At 35.4% G+C, this 23,299-nt stretch overlaps 1 protein-coding gene across 4 annotated transcripts in view; it reads left to right on the top strand.

The window, feature by feature from the left end:
• The window catches only part of PCMTD1 (protein-L-isoaspartate (D-aspartate) O-methyltransferase domain containing 1), a 41,241-nt gene extending 20,845 nt beyond the window's left edge, over positions 1-20,396 (top strand). For 3 of the 4 annotated variants that reach the window (XM_005517169.3, XM_014256386.2, XM_014256391.2), the window contains exons 3-6: positions 910-1,012; positions 12,852-13,023; positions 14,579-14,702; positions 17,726-20,396. In XM_005517169.3, the coding sequence (XP_005517226.1) occupies positions 910-1,012; positions 12,852-13,023; positions 14,579-14,702; positions 17,726-18,096 (770 nt within the window). In that variant the 3' untranslated portion in view covers positions 18,097-20,396. Of the gene's footprint in view, positions 1-909; positions 1,013-4,374; positions 4,465-12,851; positions 13,024-14,578; positions 14,703-17,725 lie in introns of those variants that run through there. The other variant, XM_088057844.1, reaches the window with a different exon arrangement.
• Positions 20,397-23,299: the final 2,903 nt, after the last annotated feature.

Genomic DNA, 23,299 nt, shown 5'->3' on the forward strand with positions numbered 1-23,299 from the left:
CATGGAACTAAATATTTAGGAAAGATTTAGAATGCAGTAGAGGATATAAATAAAAGTTTTGTACAATCTTATTGATGTTTACTTTCCCTCTTCCCCTGCCCTCTCCCTCTTCCAATTCTATGCTCCAGTGACTAAAGACCCTGGGCTATGAGTACGTGTTAAATTTAGAATCCTTACAGCAAATGTGACTGTCTGATTCAGAGTCCTTCCTGATGTGGATAATCCTCATAATACTCTCTCATGATTTCTTCTTGTTCCTGAAATATAGCATTAACTTTTGGCACACAGTTTGACTTGAAATTATACTTGGATTTGATCACAGGAAGGCAATGCAGTTGTGATGGGATTGTGATGAATGAACATAATGTGTGGGCAATTTCACTGTTCTAGGTGGAAATTAATTATTATATATAACTAAATTAAGAACAAATTTTTTATTTTGCAACCTGCAAAATAGAAGAGCATATGTAGCTGAAGGTATATAATCCCCCAATCCCTAAATTGTCAAAAGATGAAAAGTTTGCCATAAGAAAGCTTCAAAATCTAAATATCAAAATACAGACTACATTATAATTTTATTTTGTTCTATTCCAGTTTAGTAATGTTTTGAAAAGAGTTTGCTCAGACTGACTTCAGTGTAGTCAACTTATTTTCTGCATGTTTTCAAAGAAAATTTGCTCTGTAATTTTTTGTTGTAGGTCTGTGTCTATTCTTTATTGAACCTTTGGCCTTTGACCTGCCTCTTTAGGCACTGGTGCAGATGCAAAAAAATAACTTAGTCTAGCAGTGTTTGGAGACTTCTGTTTTACATGTTTTTAATGTTTTCACACTATAATGCTGTTCCATGCAGCTTTGCTGTGCTTAGAAAAGAAACACCATAAAAACACACCATGCTATTTTTATTTACAGGACCTTTTGGGATAAATCATGGAATAGAGCTTCATTCAGATGTGGTAGAATATGCCAAGGAAAAGTTGGAGAGCTTCATAAAATACAGTGATAGCTTTGATAAGTAAGTATCTAATTTGTCTAGCTTGCTTTGCAATAACAATTTTGGTTTTAAACTCAGCGAGTCATTGCTTATGAGCTTAGGGAGGTGAGAAGAATGGCATCACACAACCAAAATCTAAAACTTCCAGTTTGTGGATCTGCTTCATGAGGTAAGTTGAGGCTTAAGAAAGCACTTTTTGGAAGTGTGGGAGTATTTCTGCTGTGCAGTGCTCAGCACAGTCCTGCACTTTGACGATGTGTATGTATACACGGGCACATGAGTGTATGTGCACATATATGCATTTAGGAGAGTGACATGACGTGGGTGTCCTTGCATGCATACAACAATTTTTACCCATTAAGTCAGTTTTTATTATGTAATTTTTCATTATCTCTCTGTACAGTATTAACTGTAATTAGATTTTTCTAATCTACCCCTGTTGATCTGGACATGAGTGATTTTTTCTGATTGCCTTCATTTTTACTTCCCAACGACATGGACTTAAGAGTAATCATCTGTGCTCATAGTACTACTCATTTTTACTTCTGGGTATAACTCTTGGTTCCAGGGCTTTGAACCTGACTGCTTCTACCAACTCAACAATTTTTTATTATTTTAAGTTGGTCTGTAAGAGTATTGGGTGCCTCTCCATCTGTGGAGAGGAAAGCAAAGTTCTGGCTAGGGCTGTTCTTCGTAGACTTACTTCCTTGCAGGCAATAAATTCTCCAACGGTGATTATAAGGTAACTTCTGGAAATGCAGAAAAGCTTTTGAATTGTAGGAGTAGCCTGAAAACTGCACACTCTACATATTTCTTCCCCTGTGGGCAGCAAAGAAAATTCTTGCTATCCTTCTACCTGTGTAATTTGCTTTATAGCTGTCAAGTTCTTGATTATGTTGTGTGGAGCTCAATCCACTTTTTCCCATACCCCAAACTTCAGGAGCTCGTGTCTGACCACAAGCCTTTCTCTTCATGCTCCTAAGTAACAGAAGAGTATCATCCTAGTACTACCTGTGTCTGAAGTCAATTTTGTAATTCTGATACTGGCTAGATTATTTTCGTATAATGTTAGCCCAGTAAAATAAATAAAATCATGTAGGAGAATATGCATATCTTTTCATTACTATTGTCTTAATACAAGCATTTATGTTTGCTGAGGTTAATCTATAAAACAAGCTGGAATAAATAAAAATGGATTCAGTGAGCAGCATTATGGTGCAATTTGTGTTTTAAAAAAATGTGTGTGAAATACCGTCACTTGTGATCAGTAATAATACTGCATTAATGGCTGTGTTAAGTAACATGTACCTGCTAGCTAGTGAATTCCTGCACATACCTGTACTTGTGTATTACTGTAGGTGTCTGTATAAGATGTAGAAAAGCTTTGATTGGAATGTCTTTCCAATCAGGTGATAGGTTTATGTATAGAAATTAAAGGAAACTGAGACAGCAATGAAGTTTTATCATTATTGAAACAAAATTTGATTAGGATAGTTTAGTAAATTAATAGCAGAACACTGGGGGGGGATTGCTAAAATATGCAAGAATTTGAGACAAATAAAACAAAACTGTTAAGCATTATGTAAGCAAGTGTCAGTGTTGTGTATGTTCCAAGGAAATACAGCTCTCCTCACCAACATAACAAAAATTACACTTTTGTGGAAGTGCTTTCTGGTACAAATCTGCCTGTAATAGCTGCAGTGCTGCTGATACATTAATGGTTTCCTGGTTGGATTTTTATGTTTTGGGGGGAATTTCCAAGTTGTCTGCATAGATGATTCTGTCTGACTGTTTTCTTTGTAATTATTCTGTATTTTCATGTAGTTAATGAAGATGATGTGTGTGTTTTTTTCTCTGGTAGGGTTCTTTTGTATTTATTTTTACTGTCATATCTTGAATTTTAAGCTGATCTCAAAGTAATGTTTTCCAACTCAGTAAATCTGGTTTTACTCCTTTTTTCAGTAACTTTTTCCTTCATCTTCATTTATAAGTAATTTTTACCCAAAGTTACAGGACTGAAGCATCTGAACTTTACTACTTTGGTCAGCTTAGTATTTGGCTGAAATACCACCCAGGGAAGAGGTGTGTGATATCTGTCTGCTTCTGAACACTGGTGTATTCCAAGCAGGAGTCCTCACTGTTGGAAAGTAGATTACATGGCAGACTGGTATGAATGAAGTTAGTTGTCTCAGTGAATATGTGTGTGAAAAGTAACTTTCACTTGACCAGTCTAACAAGCAGCCTCTAACAGGGTACACAGGGGACATAAGGAGCACAGAGACCATGATGTGTATTCCTGGCAATAATGGAGTTATATAAATGGGAAATTCAGTGAAGCTTTGCTTTGCCACTTCCCTGCATTCTTTCTTTAGTTTATTAAGTTCTGCAGTCTGTTCTGAAGGTTCTAAGCATTCTGCTTTTGAAACAAAAGCCATGACTTTAACCTTATGGGTAGGTGCTTGGAAATCTTCAGCATGGATCATAAATAAACACTTTGTAACTTTGTTCCTTTGCTTGTAGTAATAGGCCATTGGTTTTGCATCTGGCTTTTGCGTGGAGCTGGGTCATGATGATTTAGGTGGGTTCTTGCCTAATAAAACAAGATGGGATATTGCTTTGATGACATTTGTATGGGGGAATGTTCCAGTGCTGTGTGATACAGTTTAACTTGTTTTTTTGATTCCTGATAGTAAGTACTATTAAAAGTTTACTTTCCTATGATTCAGGTAAGGTACTTCACCAGAGACCCAACAGTATATAAAATTAGCATGTCCAGAAGGATTTGAGACTCTCAGCCTAATGGGAGGGCTGTCTAAATCTGATAGCTGGTCTTATCTCAGTTTTGGGCTCTGGAACTGTTCATCAGAAGAAGAGTTCTCTGATATCTGTTTCAAATAATTTCAATAATTACTTGTATCTGTATCCATATCCCACCAATCTATAAAAACACTTTTCTTCTAAATGGAGGTGGAGTTGTGCATTCTGAAAGATGAAGTGCTGCCTTGATTTACTTGATATGATGTATGGTTGCCAGTAAAAGCAAAGGAGAAGTTCTTTCTTGAAAACATCTGAAAGTGTCATGATGGTTGAGGTACAAAGGTTTTAGGTATAGACTAAAGAAAATTCCTTGAGTCTGAAATATTTGTAAGGCTCTCTTTCATTCTTGAAACCTTCAGAGAATGCATGCCAATTAAGGGGAAAAGAATCATTCCTTAAGAAGGCTCTATCTAAAACATATGTTCAAGTACCAGGCCCCGCTTCACCTGTTTATTGAAGGGGAATGTGTTGTCTTTTCTGCTCCCATTCAACTTCTAGACCTAGGATATCCAGCTTGGAGAGAGAGCCACAGGGCAAGGCTAGGTTGCCCATCTTCTAGCACCTTATCAAAACCCAAACCTGGGTAAGCTCGTGAAGTCCCTGCTGTGAAAGAAAATCACCAACCCTTCTCAGGATCAAAAGAATCCACTTCAATGGTAAGTGACAAGAACCCTAGTACTAATTCTGGGATAACTGTTATGGGTGATACTTCTTCCTGAAGTCTTGTAGTTGATTCTGTTGGCATTAAAGAATAGTAAAGAACATCTTCCAGCAGAGTATGTTTTGTCATTGAAATGTAAGGCTACTGGTAGGACTCTAAAGACTTAAACTTTTTAAATTAAGTTAGATTTGAAAGGCGAGTCCCTAATGTACACACAAAGGAAAATAGAGCTCCTTGGTGGTCAGGTGGCAAGTGATTGCAGGAAAAGCCAACTGTCTCCAGAACTTATTGATGGCTTTCTCAGTTTAAATCTTACTGATTAACTTAATTTCAGATATTGTAAATAATGCTTTTTTAGTGGTGAGTGAATTCTTGTTGAGGTTTAATCTAATCAGACCAACACAGGCAGCGGGGTTCTTTGATGACAGAGGTTATGTTAAACAAAAAGGAAAGGAAAGGAGGGGTTTGACATAGTAATTTTATTTAGAGGTATGAGGGAAATATTGCTTCTTGTTGTTTACCTTGTGAATCAGAAGGCTCCAAAACAATTGAATCTACTCTTACCTGGGGAGGAACTAAACCTGCATTTTCCAAGTATTTGATAGTAACAAAAATAGATATTGCCCTTAGAACAAGTAAAATACCTTTTAAAAATAAATCTCATGGTGGACATTGCCTTCAGAAATCTCTTATGTCTACAAGTTTTGATAGTACTTAAAATTTTTGTTGCATTAAAACAAGTGATGACACTACTTGGTATATGGCTTCTGTAAAAGCTATTGTTTCACAAAAATCCACAGTAGAAAATATGACTTTTTCAACCTATAAATTCATTTTCTGCTTCAGTAAAAATAGAAAATACTTTTCTAGTTTTTGTTAACAGACAAATCTTTCTCTTGACTTTTTCCATGGGTATCATAGGGCCTTAAGGATAAACTGTACTGAAAAAAATTTTCTTGCTTCCTTATGCCCATTCACTTTTTTTAAGATTCTCTGTGGAATTGCTGAAATGTATTGCTTCAGTATTACTTTTAATTTTACTACCAAAGTTTGGATATAATATAAAGAAGAACATTATTAAGGTTAGATTTTGTAAATATGTGTTGAAGGAAGAGTGTCATGAGTCATAAGTATTTTTAAGAAGTAGTGTTTGACTTTTTCTTCACAAGTGATTGAATAATGTGCATTGGTCCACAACTGATGAGAATATCAGAAATCATGAAGATAGCTAAGAAGCATGACAGTTTTATTCAGAGATGGAAAAATGACAAGTACGAGTGTGGTAGAGATACTGATTCCCTGCTATATCCCTACAGCATTGCCTGAAGCTGAAAAAATGTCCAAGATAAAAGTATAGAATAGAAATTTTGCCAGCATCACTTTTGGCTATTACAGTAATGCTGATTAAAATTATTGTTGTAATTTGATGTGACTTAAAAAGAAATCTGCAATGAGAGCTTTTAAAAATGCAATATTTTAATTTGTTTTTTTTTCTAGTATACATGAAAAAGGTATCAACAATACTAGTGGGTGAAAGGTGTGTAACTTTTCAGCAAAGCATGCTAGAAATATGTAAATATGCATTTATAGAGGAACCAAAAAGTAGTTCTGAGAGCTTGGAAAAATACTTAAATGAGATGGAATGAACAATGGAGAAAGAACTAGAGAAAAGGTGGAAAGAGCTTGCTATCTTACCCTGATATTGCCCCACTTCATAGGAAAAGAATTAACTCTCTAAAAATTGTTTACCTTTCTATCTGACTGGTGTTAGCTTTAAAGCACTTTCACAGTCAAGTGAAATGAGAGAGACTAATGAATCGTAAAAGTCAAAAAGTATTTAATTAATCTGTTGCATCTTCTTGTGGCATGTTATATCACATTAAGCTGTATGAATATTCACCTTCCTCTGTTGTTTTCAAAGAACAAAAGTTTTAAAACGTAAAAAATTTACTAAATAATTTGAAAACTTCTTCAAAGCTTCTTTCAGTGAACACATTAGTATTTAAACACTAGGTTCTAGGAATGCTTGGAGTAACATTACTGATTTAGGAAATTCTTGTTTGATATAAAGGAAACTCTGAGATTGTATTCTTCATGCAACTGCACAAAGAGGCCACACCTTTCTAGGTTAAATGATGTGTAGTTTTTCAGTCTGGGTCTTCAAGTCAGCATGGGAACTCATTTTGCAACTGCTGTAGCTTTATACACCAGTTTTTGGGTTTGTTTCTCTTCGCCAGCAAATGTGTCAGAACTGGTGGGGGTTTTGTTCTCTTCTTTCCTCTCTTCTTCCACAGTCCTTAGGAGTACATTTTTGGAAACTATGGCCATCAGTATATTAGAACTAGGACAAAAATGCAGTAGTATAGGACAAAAGTAAGTGTTAGTTCCTCATCACAGTAAGGAAAATTGTTTAATGTTTAATTATCACATATTTTCAGACTCTATGCATTTTGCAGATTCATTTCAGTGTCTGGTTATTAATGTATTTGATGGTTTAAGGGTGGTTTGATATAAAGCTAATTCCATGAGTTCTTATGCTGGATTTACTATTCTGTTTTGAAATATTTATTAAGATATGTTTTGTTGGTTTTTTTTCCCACAAAGATTTGTATGAAATTCTTTCTTCCAATGTAGTGTCACTGTAGTTCACATGACAAATGTTAACAACTTGCCAACCTTTTCTTATACATTATTCAAGTTGAACGGGTAGTCCTTTGTGCCCTAAATTTAAATAAATTTCCCATTGGAAGGGAATTACTTAAAGCAGTTTAATGGTACTGAATGTAAATTCAGCGTTTTTATAGCTTTGAGTTGACCAACTAAAGGAAATGTGTGTGGATGGGAAAAAAGCATACTAAATTCATGCTGACATGGATTTTTTTTTTCTATAAGAGCTGTGAACAGTAGGCTGAGAGATGTGTGTGGTTAGTATTTATGGGGATAGGCAGAAGAATACTGTCAGATGATATTTTGATGTGAACGTAGTAGTTGAGAGGTGTAAAATGTAGCTGGAGTGGTGCTAGTTATAAGAACTAAATAATTCTTCTCTTAGCAAAAACAGTTTTTTAAGTGATTCCTCAGTATTGCTTTTTTAAATTTCATTACATGTTTTACTGTTTCCTTCAGATACAAATCTGTGGATGCTGACAGGTTTTTTTTTTTTTTCCTTCAAATTACCTGGTACTTTTCTCTAATTTTATTTACCTTGTTCTTTTTTATAAAAAATTAAGTATGTTCACTACTTAAAACAACAAAAAAGGAGACAATCCATACCTCTTTGCACCTAGTTTCATCTTCACAAGACATCAGCATAACATCCTGCATTCATGGAGGTTGCATAGAAAAACTTATCCCAAGTGTCCTGTACTTATTCAGAGCTGGAAGTAATTAAAGGTAGGGTTCATGGGTGGGTATCATATTAGAACCAACCAGTGAATCCCCTTGTAAAAAATCCCAGCTACTAGGGTAGGTTAGTGCTATACTCTCCTGCTTCTTTATTTAGTATTTTGCTATGACACATATACTAGATTGGTGGATATGGATACAGGAGCAACAAACTTAACCTTAGGTCTTTGCTGTAAATGTTTTAAATGGTTGATTGTTTTATTTCAGTAGTAATACTTCACTGTGTTGCTATTTATAGGGAATCTAACTTAAAAATATGGGCAGTTACAATCTATTACTTGATAATTTTCTGAAGTATTTGCAGCAAAGGCAAAAACTCACTTTAAATTCTACAGTTTGTCGGGGTTTTTTTGGTTTTTTTTTTTAATTTAGCTGGAAGAAAGGTACCTTGGCCATGCTGAGTACAAACTTGAAATGCCCATTCCATGCAAAAGTCTTACATGCTTGAAACTGCTTGGTTATCGTGGGCCATTTACTACATGTGATCTGTGTGTGCTTAAATTTATTCTGTGGCAAGTGTTTGTTTAAACAGGGATTTTCTGTTTCCATGTTATCTGTAATGGGAACTCTTAATTTCTGTGTTCTTGACTGTTGTTTTTTTTGTAATCAAGGTAGCAGATTCAACTGAAGAACCTGAAGTGACTAAACTTTCCCAGATAGTTCCAGCACTTTTTTTTTCCTTCTTTTTATTATCTAATGTGTGAAATAGGTTTTTTTCATGCTACCAATATATAATGCATTGTAAAGCCACTCTGGTCACATGGTAGAGGCGAACAAACGTTAAAGAACACTTGATAATTCTTAGTTCCATTTCAGCTTGGAAATAAAATATTTAAGTGAAATACTAGCTCTTTTTGATAGCTGTGTTACATGTTTATCAATACTGCATGTTAAAGGAATAAACAATCTCATTTTCATCAATATTAGTAAAAGATAGCTCCATGTAACAAAGAATAAACTGTAATATCTGGTCTGTTTTGATACCCCAGATGCAGTAGGAATAAAATAAACTTTTTGAATGTAGCGACAATTAGTACTAAAAGAATTGGGGTTTGATTGTTTTTAAATGGAACTTGACCTAATATGGCTGATACTACTGTAAGACTAAAATGCTTGTGATGTGCCTGGTAGGTATTCTTAATATCAATCAATACTTTAAAATCAATAAAATCATTTTTTTATTGATAATTAATCAATTGATTAAAATCAATACTTTCTCATATTTGTAGAACCTTTGTGTTTAAGTTTTGAATAATTTCCTGATCAATTGATGGAGTCTCATATACTTGAGTAAAACAAATCTAAACTTTACTCTTTTCGAAAATTACTTAGGCAAGTTAGCAGAAAGAATTTTCAGAATTATACTTCAGTCAATGATCTAAGGTCATCTCTTATTACTGGATAAATACAAGAAAATAGTACATACTTTTATCAGCTCTTTCTGATATAGTGTTGTGTATATAATCAAAATCATCTTTTAGATTCAGGGATTTGGGAAGGATCTTGCTGCATCACTAATGAGATCTGTGTTTCACGGGAGTGTGGAGAAGCAAGATTCACTGTTCTACAACTGAACTAGTCCATGAAAAGCAGGAAAGCAGTATGCTTTTCTTGTATTTCTGTATGAGTCACTGTTCATGCCCTAACACATGAAGCAGTTATTTCTGAATAATTTTGTGAGAAGCATAAACGAAGAGGAATTGGATTTTAAACAGGCATATTGCTATTACCAGAGACAGTTTATCACCTTTTCCTCCCATTTCTTCTACCTACTTTTACCTTTCTGGATAACAGGGAACTAATTTCATGTGGCAGTTCCTGAACCAGCACACCAATTCAGGCCAGCTGGGGGTAAGCATTGCATGGCCAGATGAGGTGATTAGACCTCATTTTTCATCTGACATTGATTAAAGAGGTGTCTTCAGGAATTACATATAACCTAGTCCATAAAGTGTTTAGTTTTGCTGTGGAAAATGAGTCTGTGAGGAGGACCACCTGTTGACAGACCAGGTTAAAACTAGCTGAAAAACTATGTGAAGGAAGAAGGTATTTTTTTTGAGTAAATGGAATAATAAATGAGCAGTTGTTTTGGGTCATGAGCTTTGAATCTTGACAAAACTCTACCAATAGTTTGGAGGGAGCACAGTCCAGACAATTTAAAGTGCCTGTAGACAGTTGGTCTTTAATGCTTAACCCATCTTATTCTTACCAGTGTATTAAGAAGTTTCTTCTGTGTCTTTATTCGTATTTTGTGCCCTTCTGGTTGCAAGCTGCAGAGCTAAATGACAAATTTTCTTCAGCTTTTACTATATTAGTAAAGACTACTGTGGATTTTTGTCCTCAGCTCATGTATAGAGTATTTTGTGTCTGGGGAATGTTTCATGGGGTTTTGTTGTGTCTTGTATTCCTTGGAAAGTTTGGTGTTCCTCCTTGTTTTAAGAGGTTGTGTCCAGTGTATTCATGAGCTTTTAGGGTGGTTTCTAGTAGAAGAAACAAGATTTTCTGGTAATAAATTGGGTAGGTTTTAGAGGAGCATTCTGAGAAGATAAGGAAGTTGTGAAAGCTGTGGGGACAGGCAGACAAGGAGGCCATCTTCATTTTTCTAAAACTAACCAGGGACTGTGTCAAGGTTTAAAACTGCGTTTTGGAGAAGTAGTGTATTTATTCTCTCCATGCCCCTTCCCCCTTCCTCCTTTACTTTTTAAGCCCACAAAAGTACTTTGCTCAAACTTTCAATTTAAATTGATGTGGTAATCCTTCATTTACTCATTTAGGCAATCTGAAATGAAAACTATAGCATAAACTGCCTGATAGACCTGTATGTGGAATGTAGAAACTGTTGGAAAGAACACAGTAGCCCAAGTGCTTAGGAAATGAGATTTGCTCCTTCAGTAGATTCTTCAGTGTGCTGGATTTCATTTTCTTCCCATCATTTAGCCTTGCCTAATGTACTTCTTGATGTTTCTGTGTTAATCTGGAATTATTTCAGCCACAGTTCAGGCCAGCTTCACCTTCTCAATTTTGTGCAACAAGGCAATTTATCCCTCCTCCACTTCCATCTCCCTTTCTTCTCTTCAACTGACCACTGTTGTTTGTAGCTTTCCCACCGCCCCCCCCCACCCCCTCTCTGGATTTGAAAGAGAAAGCATGGACTGTTGACCACAAGAAGTGCATGAGAGAGAACCATGCAGTAATTGTTTAAAAATTCTGAAGTCTATCTGGACTAGTCAAAGAAAGAAGCACTGGAGTATTTTCAAGATCAAGCATCCCATCTTGGAGGGAAAGATACACTTCCAGCAAAAACTTCAATTTCCTGATTTGTTAATGGCAGCACACTAGATCAGAAAGTATTCTGAGCCTTACAGGCTTCATCCCTAAGCAGTGAAAGCTGCCAACTTTACTGTAACTGAAAAAATATGGATTTGAATGTTGTCAGGTATTGTACTGGGATTTGCTAATGCTGGCCAAGCAAAAAGAGAAATTACTTTCTGTGGATGCTGGCTTTAGAACAGGCTGCAGAGAGCTGCAGAAACTGCAGGCCCATGGCCTCTCAGTCCTGCCTGAGAAGCTAGCCTGAGAGATTCATAGGAGGATTTCAAAACAATCCTCAGAGACAGAAAACAACTGCCAGGTGCTGTTTGTCTGTCCTCTTGTTTTCCTTGCAGGAGAAAGTCAGGGGGGTGGTGAGCCCCACTGACCAATGATGGTAATGTAGCACTTTACTAACCAATAAGAGTTTCCTTTCTGTACTTTCCACGGATCAGTCTATAAAACAGGCCTGAAGTAATAAACTAGAGAATTCTCCTGTTGTGACTCCGTTGAGAGTCCGTGTCGTTCTTTTTCGCCGTTCCCAATTAGAACGACAGCTTGCCATTGACAGTCAGCTATAAAGTTCATAAAATGTTTACATGTATTGGAAGTTCTTAGAAAAATTCATTCCTTCTAGATGCTGTTTGAGATGCATTGGACTTTAATACCACTAGATGATGTTTGTGAACTTCTTCATTCAACAAGGGTGTTAGGTTTTATGCAATATTTTTTTCAAAGAAAACTATGAATACTTTCTACGAGCTACTTTGTAACATTTCTTTTTATACATAAAGTAATTGGGGAAGATATACAGTTACTCAAGGAATTTTTTTACAAAACGGTAAATTTTCTTACGGTGTTAACAGCTGAAGCAGTAACATGCTTCAGAGATTTAAAAAATGTCAGAAAATAACAGTGTTTTGGAGAATATTTGCAGCTTTAGCAATAAAGTACTGCCCTGTACATTTTTCCTTTCATATTTTATGCAGTAACAGAGAGCACTTAGAGCCCTTGCAACTTTTGTTATAAGCTTGGGTCCACTAAAATGCAGCTGTATAACTTCCACTGACAAAAATGAGGTGTTTCTGAGATAACAAAAGGTTTGGGTTTTTTGCTTTGCATGTGGTCAAAAAAATGTCAGACTTTTCCATTGAATTCCTGTTTGGGGAAAAGTGGTTTGGGTTCAAGGTCGAAAATTGGGAGGTAGAGAAAATGAGTCTTTAAAAAGACCCTTAACTGATAGAAAAATGAGGGGAGCTACTAGCAAATGAAATTTTTCAGTGTTTATTCAACAGCCCGGATATCTCTTATTATCTCATACCGTTTTAGTGGCCCTTGTACCATATGGTTTAAGATTTCTTTGGATTAATCTATTTGCTTGTAGTTAGGAAGGTGATGTTTTGAAGATTTCTCTGTTTTGCATAATATGTAATTGTAACTGCTTAAGAGTTTTTTTTTCCCTTCAGTAGTCCCTGGTGTGGCAGAAAAAAACCAGATTACATTCAAAGTAATGTCTTAATACAAACTTTTAAACTGTGTATGCTAATCATTGTTCATTATATTCGGGAAGATATGAAATATATTTTTATGTCTTTATCTGGACTGGCTTTTCTTAAAAATTCTAACTTGAAATGTGTCCCCTCTTTCTTTTTTTCTTCTTCCCCTTAGATTTGAGTTCTGTGAACCTGCCTTTGTGGTTGGTAATTGTTTGGAAATAGCCTCAGACAGTCATCAGTATGACCGGATTTACTGTGGAGCTGGAGTCCAGAAAGACCATGAAAACTACATGAAAATTTTATTGAAAGTTGGAGGCATTTTAGTAATGCCTATAGAAGATCAGGTGACTTATTTTCCCCTTCTTATCTTCTAGTATGAGAAATATGTAATTTAAAGAATGCTTTTGAGTATATATTTGACTAAATTAATGTTCAACTAATGATACTTTAATTTGGTGTATTGTTGCAGCTAAGCAGATAGTAATCTTTTTAATGAAGTCTTGAACTTTTTCCCTTAAATTTGTAGGAAAGCTTCAATATCCTGCTTTTAACAAAGTCTGTTTCATACTATTTCCTGTGTGTTATACCAGAACTGCTTTGAAATCTACCTGCCACACAGATATTTTCAGTCAGTACTTCAAAACAAAGAAACCACGTGTAAACCAGGAGAATTGGTTTGAAAGAATACAAAATAACTATGATTACTGGGACATTGCAGGGGGTGAAAAAAAACAAAGGAAAAATATGTCTGTATTCGCAGCAGTTTTGAATGTTGCTTTTCCATATTAGATTTAACGCTTTTCGGACAGGGGCATATTATTTTAATAATGCTTCGCACTTTTATCACTTTTCATCCTTAGACCTCAAAAGGCTTCTCAATGGTAAGTAGTATTCTCCCTGTTTTACTAATAGGGAAATTGAGAAAGGCACATCATGTGACTTAAGTTGATGTCCTCATAAATAAAGATAATTACTAAAATGCTTGTTGATAAGCATGTTAGTTACTTTACTTTCAAAAAAGAGTTTTTACATTATCTATTTTCTTAAAATACCAAAGGGATTTAAGCATAGCCTGCATGATTCTGTTCCATAAATAATTTCATTATTTATTCAACTAAGATACTATCAGCTGAAATTGAAGGAATCCAACTTCAAAGTAGTCACAATTTAAGAGAGAAATTAAAACTGTGACTTTTTTTGCCTTCTATACAAATGGATGGGTACTTAGAACATGTAAAGTGTGAGGAACAGCTACACGATCTGAGGTAATCTAGCTTGCAGAAAAACACCAAGGAAATATTTTATTCCTGTTGTCTTCCTGAAGGGGTGGAGAATTTACCTGATAGACAGGAGTCCAGTTCTCCTCACAGGTGCATAGCATACTGAAAGAGCATTACAAATAGGCAGCAAGGGAGCTTTCTGCCTGAAAATAAGGAAAACAGTTTTTCATAGTAAGAGTGGTTGAACACTACAGCAGATTGCCTAGGCAGGTGGGGAATCTCAGTCCTAGATCTTCCTTCACTTAATCGGAAAAGCTTCTGATTTAACTTTGAAGTTGTCCCTGTTCAAGGAGGAGGGTAGGACTCCAGAGGTTGCTTCCAATCTAAATTGTTCTTTGATCTTTTGGGAAAATGAGATAAAGAACAAAAAAACTTACCTTAGTTTTTACCTTAGGGCCTCTTCTATCTTCATCTCTTCCCATTAGCAAAGAGCCTTATTCAGTACTCGAGTGAACAAGTGATATTTTAAGGATTATCAAAGTCCTTTCTGTTTATAAAACAGCCTTAATTCATTAATTTTGAAGTAAAAAAAAAAAGCAGCGTGTTTGAAACCAATTTGAATAGTATTATGACTATGACAAAATTTTAACCACTGATTTATTTTGGTTTTGTTTTTCAGCTAACACAGATCTTGAGAACAGGACAGAACACATGGGAAAGTAAGAATATTCTTGCTGTTTCGTTTGCTCCACTAGTGCAACCAAACAGAAATGACAACGGCAAACATGACACTGTAGGACTCCGTAAGTTTGTGCTCCCTCCCTTTGGCTTGCTGAGATGTTAACAGTGCCTGATGTTGGAGGTCTGGAAGTTGAGAGGCTGTGCTGTAGAAACATTCCTTTTAGCAAAGCAGTAGCTCACTGATACGTTTTTGTGCTCCCAGCGCATGGTCTGTGTTGGTTCGCAGTTCATATTCTGAATTTAAGTGATTCAATGTTTCCAGCTTGTTTCAGCTTCTCTATTACAGTGGTACAGATAAAATAGCCAGCTAATATTAGGTCCCTTATAGTGCTAACTTTCTCATAGTCCACCAGGGAAATTTTTTTTTTCTCTTCCCCCTGAAATGGAAAGAAGAGGTCTAAACTGGGGCTGTGGTATGATTAGATATTAATTAGCCCAAGTGTGCTTTGTCTGTTTACAGTGGATGTAGTCATAGCTAGCTGTTTGTTATTAGTCATTGGGATTGGCTTTCTAGCTGCAATGCTTTGAGCAGAGGTGGTGAAGGTATTTAGAAAGTCTTTGGAAGTACACCTATTGTAAAATGGTAAGGTAAGATGATGCCAGGGAACGAGAAAAAGCTGACAAAGAAAAGCGTAGAGTTGAAATTTTCTGTCAGAGTTGTCAGGGCTAGAAGTAGAACACAGAGATATGGTAGCATATGGGAAATGAAATAAATGCAACAAAGAGACTGAAAGATAACATGTTTTAACTGTGAAACTGATACAAGCCCTTCAGGAATCCAGGATGTCCTATCAGCTTGCATTGCCTGTAACTGCTGATCTGGCTATTAATTTTGAGTGTAAGTGAGCTTGATATGATAGGTATTTTTATGTTTTCTATGCAAAGCATAGAAGATAATTTCCTTTATGTAATTTCCTTTATGTAATCTGTTCCTATCCAGAAATAATTAATTTTTGTTGTTTTAATGCTTGGTTTGAGCCCTCAGAAATAATTTCATGAAATTAGTTTACTAATTCAAGATTATTTTTTTCCTCTGTTCTATCCATAATATGTAGGTTGTGTCATATCTAACAATGAAATACAGAGGTGGCTAGTCAAACTTTGCAATGATTTTATACAGTCTAATTCCCTAGAACAAAAGAGGATTTTCTATCAATATTCCTAAATTTTCACAATGAGGAGTGCAGACCATGGACATTCAGAGGTGAATGGTAGTACAAGAAAGGTGTTTCCTGTGTTACAATTTAAAAATGAATTTTTAGTGAGAAGAGGAAAACATAACCAAATGTGGTATTGCTCACATTTAGAAGAAAAAATTGTTAGAGGCTTGAAGTTGCACTGTAAAATGAGATCAGTGAGATAAGCTTCTTGGCACTGCTCTGGCAGATGTGGTTTTATTTAAAAAACTTAAAAATAAAGCAGAAGTGTTCTTTTTGGGTGTGTTGGGTCTACATGGAAGGGATGGGGGAGTGTAAAAAGGAGAGTGCTGAAGCTCAGTAAATAAAATTTCAGCTAATTTTTATAGCAACATTGTCTATTTGTTTCAAATCCACAGGCCTATAATTTATCTTAAAAGTTCAAAGTAATCTAGTGAACATGCTTCTTCTGTAAACTTTAGCCAGAGGTTGCAAATGTCATTACTAAATAAACACAGTCTGTGCCATAGTTTGGACAACCCTTGAATGCTTTCTGACACATATGTAGTGTTAAATATAGACTAAAATAACTCATATGTAAAATATCTGTTAGCCATGCTCAAAGAAGAGTATTTTTTTTTTTTTTGTAGAAAACTACAGAGATGGTGTTAAAAGGTTCATTTTATTGATGTAGTTAGTGGATAGGATGCAGTTTACTAGTAGTAGACAAATGGAAATACATGGACAGTAAATATCCAAAATATTGCATCCTGTTCCTCTCATGAAAAAATGCATGCATTTTTTATAATTGACATGCAATCTGCAATCATGGTTTGTTTCACCTGAACTTAAGAACATGTTTTGGATGGTTAGATAGGGTTTTGTTCTTGAATTTTGAGCTGATTTTATACTAAAGAAATAGGACTCCTTTTTTTTTATTTTTTTATTTTTTTTGCCCCACTCTCTGGCACGACCTGAAACCAGTATTGTCAGTCTTAATATCCTTTCTGTCTCAGATAAATTAATTAGTCTGCAACTGAAGTCATTGTATGTAACTATAGATCTTGTTTCAACTACATCTGAAGCTTTTATAGCTAAATGGATTTTCTGGAAGTGTAATTTTTGAAATTATTTCTTCAGTAACCTCCTTGCTGTAGTCCCCATTAATTTTATGGTATTCTGTACAGGAAGGAAAGTGACAAGTAAGAAAGTTGAACAAGCTTCAACTTTGGCTGCTGTGCTTTTTTGGTTTTGTTTTCCTTGGAAACAGCCATCCATAGCTCATCTAGGGCAGGTGTCCAGCAGCCAACCAATATTCTGTCATCACCTGGCTATCATTGGAAAACAAAGTTTTTGCTTTTTTCTTACTTGTTGAATTGTTTTTTTCTCCCTTTAGGACTTGAGTAATTTTGATTTCTCTTCTGCTGCAAAGATGCAGGTGGCTTATCTGGTTCATCACCTGTGAATTAGACATGTCCCTCCCTCATCAGTTAGATTCAGTAGGAAGTGAGCAGAAGAAGGAGGCAAAGAAAGGCGCTTGCCTAAGCAAGTGTAGCACAGGGGTAGAAATTTTTTTCCCACAACAGGATCTTAACAGTGGTAGCAGTAGGTTCCAAGGCATGCCACGTGCTAAAAGGTGACAGTACTTGTATAATTTCTTAAATTTATTTTAATGTTTGTATTTGTTCACGCTTTCTACTTCTCTTGCACGTGTTAGAAGAGTTCTTTGTTTCCTGGACTGTGTCACAGGGTTTGTCAAGGTGACAGATCTAACCTGTGACTAACAAACAAGGTGACTATCTAACCTTGTGTCATTTGCATATTTATCATTTACTAAAATTTCAGTTGAATTGTTTTTGAACATTAGTCTCACTGCCTTGCAGCTAGATTGGGTTTTTTTTGCTACAGAGTAATTTCACATAGTATAACTTGCTTTTCTTTCATTTTAGCTCCATGTGCTGTTAGGAACCTCCAGGACCTAGCTCGAATATATATCAGACGCACTCTTAGAAACTTCATAAACGAGGAGATGAAAGCCAAGGGTATTGCTCAGAAGGCTCCTCCAAAACGCAAACGCAGGAGATGTCGTAGACGCAGGATTAACACCTATGTGTTTGTTGGTAACCAGCTCATTCCTCAGCCTGTAGACAGTGAAGAAGATGAAAGAATGGAAGATGATAATAAAGAGGAGGAAGATAAAGATCACAGTGAGGCCTTGAAGCCAGAAGAGCCTCCTCGAAATCTGCTGAGAGAGAAAATTATGAGTCTACCATTACCTGAATCTTTAAAAGCATACTTGACCTATTACAGAGAAAAATAACTTGTTTTAAGTAGAAATAATGCCTACTGATAGTTCCTTTATTCTTGAAAATGTAGCATTTATTAAGAAGTAGGTGGACAAATTATTATTAGTCTTTCATCAAGACTGAAGTACAGCGATAAATGGTAACTTGTCTCTATCTTGTCTTTGCTACAAGGAAGACTTGCATTCAACAGTAGAATCCCTTTTTAAAAGTCTATTTTTCTTTAAATTTTGAAAATGCTGTTTTAACTCTGATAGAAATATATATTCCATTATGCAGCACTAATCAATATTTTGCATGGTAAGTCTTTTTTGGATCCCTAACCGATTTGTATTGATAAAAGGATGAGTGAAATTTTATATATGCTAAATAATTGGTTAAACCTGTTCATCTGACTTGATGAGCAATTTGTCTGTATTTATTACTATTAGGGAAACATTTTAAACATGCAGACACTTATCCTCTAATGTCCAAATCAGACCCTTTTAAAATTTATTTTACTATGGCTTTGTTGCAATCATTATTACTATGTTGGTATAGATGTATTCCAACAACACAAGTGCAATAAATGTATACAGACACTGAATGAGCTGGCTTTAGTGAAATATGAAAATACAAGTTCTGAAATGTCAGATGACCCTGCTACTTCTGCATTTATCTTTTGCCAAAAGATCTTGTGACAACTAACAGCTTCTCTCAGAGCCTTAAAGAAACACCATATTGAATAAGAAGCAAAGCAATGCTTACTTCAGCTCTGCTTATATACTTAACTCCATTCTACACTGTCAGTATTTCTAACTAGAGGCAATTCCTCATTTGTGGGAAGTATAGGACAGTACATTTTGTTTATTTCTAGAGCTCACAGCATTGAGTCAAGAAGTTTGGTAATTCAAGATTGTAATTAAGATTTCAGTCATCTATATTTACTGCTTTTAAGTAGAGGTAGAATTTCAACAAAGTTTAGTTTGTATTGCTTATTGGGATAGCTATAATAGTAGAAGTTAGAATTGCAAATGCACTTTAGTAAAGTGAATTTTATACTTAACATGCATCTCCAAGAAGGTAGACTTGTGCCAGCCTATATTTTGTTTCTGAGCATGGCTCTTAGCACAAAAATATTTATAAAATCATATGCATCTTTTGGAAACCTAAGAGTAGCAGTGCAACTGTGGGGACCCACAATAGTGCTGATTTAAATCCTTCAATGATTTTTCCTCTTCTAGTTGTGGAGTTATTTGCAGTTCTCATTTTTAACTTTGCTTTTACCATCTTAATTTCTTCATTCTTTTGTAACATAACCATGAGGGTAAACAGTTTATTAAGAACTTGGCATGATATGTATTAATCATTGAAAATGTGGAAATGTATGCTTGTTAGACCCAGTGAAAAACATTCCCATTGAAATATCCCCATGATACATTTTATAATACTGGTGACACTTCTTTTTGTGTAAAAAAATGAACACAATATTCACGTATTTCTAAATCAGTAAATGTTCCTATTCCAAATATTTATAACCAACTAGTATTCATATGGTCTAGAAGTCCAATTTTTACTTCAAAATACATTAGCATTTTGTTGCATCTGAGAAGGAAGGTCAGACACAATCCCATGACACTGACTCTTTTTGATGCATTTCATGCTGTAGTCCCTGTTTCTAAGGTACATCATAGTAATGTTTAAATGGAATTTCATGAAGGCCTGTTGTACCAGCATGTGGAGTTACTTTCCGCAATATATTTACCATATAAGTAAGCAAAAGTATTTGAAATAAATATTCTGACTTTATTTTAAAAGCAGGAAAACCTTATAAGAAATAGTTTTCCAAAATAATTATACTAATAAAGTAATTGTGATGCTTCAGCTATAAGAATTGAACATAATCTTGTTTTAAATGGGTTATTTTAGATGGAGGTTAAATAATCTGAAGTTAGAGATGTTTGTCTCTTCTTTTCTTGGAATCTACATCCATGAGCTCAAGAATGAGATGACTAAATATTACTTAAGTACTTCAAGGACTTTATACAGGATGCTTTTTGAGAATAAATTTCTGCATTCTTTCATACCTGTATACTTGGAAAAATGGACAGTGGATGACTTGTCATAAATCTTAAGTATGTGAGTTTTTTTTGGAGTCACTGAAAGAATGTTTCCTCTGTGTTTTATATGTGGATTTATTTTACACTCTTGAATTTATATTTACATAAATAAAAAGGTAGAAGCGCAAAATTAATTAAAATTTAATTTTTGCCATCTCACTTGATGATGGGGACATTGTTGCAATAAAATGGTTTTTTGTGGTTTCTGCTTGCTTGAATTTCTGTGTTTCTGTGGAAGTATTTTCAGTTACTTGGAAATTCAGGTACCAGTTGTTCCATAATTAGATCAGTAATCTCTTAATAAAGGCTATTCTTGAATTTCATAAGTATACATTCTTGCTAAATTGTGAGTTTTTGCAAAGGTTGAAAGATGAGATGTTATTCATGACACAGGGAAAGCTATTTTAATTCCAGCACTACTTTTGAAGTACTCATGTGAAGAGTTTTCTCTGGAGAGCCCAGAAACTAAACTTGAGTTATATACTAAAGAACATTCCCATGTTTTGGGGTTTTTTTTGCAAAATACTGAATTTATTTTTTTTTAATCCTCATCTGAGCAGCTATCTGGGTCAAAACAAATAAGGAAAACTTGCAGGTAAGAACTGCAAGGGTGGTAAACAATCACTGAGACACTTCATACTGCAACTCTTTCTTGATGCAGCTTTATTTTATTGCCAGTTAGAGGAAAGATTCAAGGTGGGTCAGGTAGGCTGATGAGCAGTGTTACAATTGTGATCACTGTAAGCAAGGGTGAGATGAATTGGAACTTCAGGTGGGGGTTAACTTCTTTGGTCTGGACAAGGACCCAAGACCAATGCAGTCTTTTCAAAAGACATGAATTTTTAATCCTGTATCATTCAGGAAAAACTGAGCAGCTACCGCCCAAAAACTTGAAAAGAGCAGTTTTCATTGCAGTGAGCATGAACAGCTGTGCTTGGCTGAGGACTCTGTTGCTTGTTCAGGTGCTGGCAACTTTCTTTTTTTTTTTTAATCCTCTATTTTTTTTCTCTAAACTACTTTTTAAAATGCATCTTTGCCTGTCAGTTTGAAAACGAATAGGGAATGTAATCAAATGTGCTATGTTCTGATTAAAGCTATTTTAGCTCATTATTTATCCATATGTCCTCAAGAGTGTCTCCTTCCATCATTCATGTAATTGAGTAGAACTGAAGGCTTTGTGATTTACTAATCAGTCATAAAAGATAAAGGAGTGGTGTTCTGTGTTCTTAGAGGTGTATATATGGAATTTCGCTTTAATGAGCTGCTACTTATTTTGACAACACTTGAATCATGTATGAGGCGTTTTCCATAAACTTGTTCTGAGAAGGTCATTGGAGTGTAACTGGAACAGTGAGGCTTTAAAGGCATGTGTTAATTTTGAGATGTTTTAGTAAAACAACTTCAGTCAAATCTAGATGACTGGCTTGATCACTGCCTGTCTCTTATTTCTGTAGCTTCACAGTGTACTTGTCAACTTGTTGAATTACTTGTTGAAGTAAAGCTGGCTTGTTTATCCACAAGGCTTTAACCATGTTCATGGTCAGTATGGAAGCAAGAATCTAATGCTGATTTATCAGTGCTTATCAGCATGATGGTAACATTTTCTTTCTTGAGTTTTCTGCCATCCTTCATATTCTGTGATGCTTTTAAGAGAATTGTCAGAGGAGCAGAGGGAACTTGCACATCCCTTTTAAAGCTCTATCCTCTTCTACTGCAAACAAGGAATATATGTAATACCTTGCAATATTTTGCAAAATACTTCTATGCTAGAAAGAAGGCACTGCATTGTTTTCTGTTACTTTTTCTTCATGCAGTCATGATTAACCATGATTTTAGCATAAAGAGAAACCAGCAAAACAATAGGTATCAGTACATGCTAAATATGGTGTGTTTTGTTTTATGAGCATTTCCTTTCCATTTTGGTAGCCTGTTTATCCTGGCTGAAAAATAATCCATTAGGGTTTCCTGCTGCTCTACTGCTTCCAGGGATGCGTTCCATGGATAATCTCCACAAACTGAAGAATGTTCCTTGCAGGCAAGTAGATATGAAGAGTTAAATTGCACTTCTTTATATTACAGTAATGCAATTAGAACCGTAGCACATAATCTTTATTTCTAATCCTCTCCTTGAAGTTATGTTCAATCTCCCTTTGTTTCCCTTGAGTTTTAGATCCACAGCTAGAGAGGGTAACACAGCATTCTGCACCTCTGGCATGTTTCATGGGCAGAATATTTTGTTCATGTTGATGGTTCCTTCTTATGATGATCCTCCTGGGATCACTCTGGGAGTAATTTTTATGTTGGATGATGTGCTTTTAGCATCTTCATTCGTTGTTCTGCCTCTCCAGCTTGTATTCAAGTGATCTGTATGTGATAATCTGCATACGTTAGATACAGTGTTTTGTTTCAAGTTTTGGGTCTGCATATTTTTAAGACTGACTGTTCTAGAGCTGTGCATAGCTCTAGAATCTCCAGTGCCAAGGGTGGCCCACACCTTGATCCCCTTGCTGCTTCCTGTGTCACCACTTTTTTCCACTCAGACCAGGGCTCCATTTTCTGTATTACAGCACTGTGTGAGAATGGTAAATAGCTTGTATATTACAGCAATGGTGGCATGTTACTCTTGCCTGTATAAAGGCAGGCTTGTAGCACACAAGCATGGATGAGTGAATGGTTACCTTTAGACAACAGGTCAAGCAGAGACTGCTTTCTTTGTCCTGCCATGGGTGATGTCAGTACTATACACATGAGGCAGAGCTACACAGCCATTAAAACAAGCTTCACATCTTGACTCAGTAATAAAAAGCATTTTTTTTTTTCTGGATTGGAACAGGAACAGGACTAAAGGAGAGATGGATAATTTGTATGGGGAAGTTATTGGTAAATAAACAGAGCAGTTTATATAAATTATATAAAATTAGCTGAAAATTTTGATTCCTCTTTAAAAATCTTTAACTTCTTCTGTTTACCAGGTCTGCACAATGCACAGTCTTTGTATATGTTAGCTTGTAAGGAGATTGTGCTCTGTTTTAACCACTTAAAATACCTTAAATCTTTCCAGCCTTCCTATCTTGGCCTTCGGTTTTTCCATTTACTAAATTGCAGAATGTGCAAATTTTGT

The sequence above is a fragment of the Pseudopodoces humilis genome, chromosome 1, assembly GCF_049639895.1.
Source record: "Pseudopodoces humilis isolate 2021_Gansu_Grassland_sample_001 chromosome 1, ASM4963989v1, whole genome shotgun sequence".
Taxonomy (NCBI): domain Eukaryota; kingdom Metazoa; phylum Chordata; class Aves; order Passeriformes; family Paridae; genus Pseudopodoces; species Pseudopodoces humilis.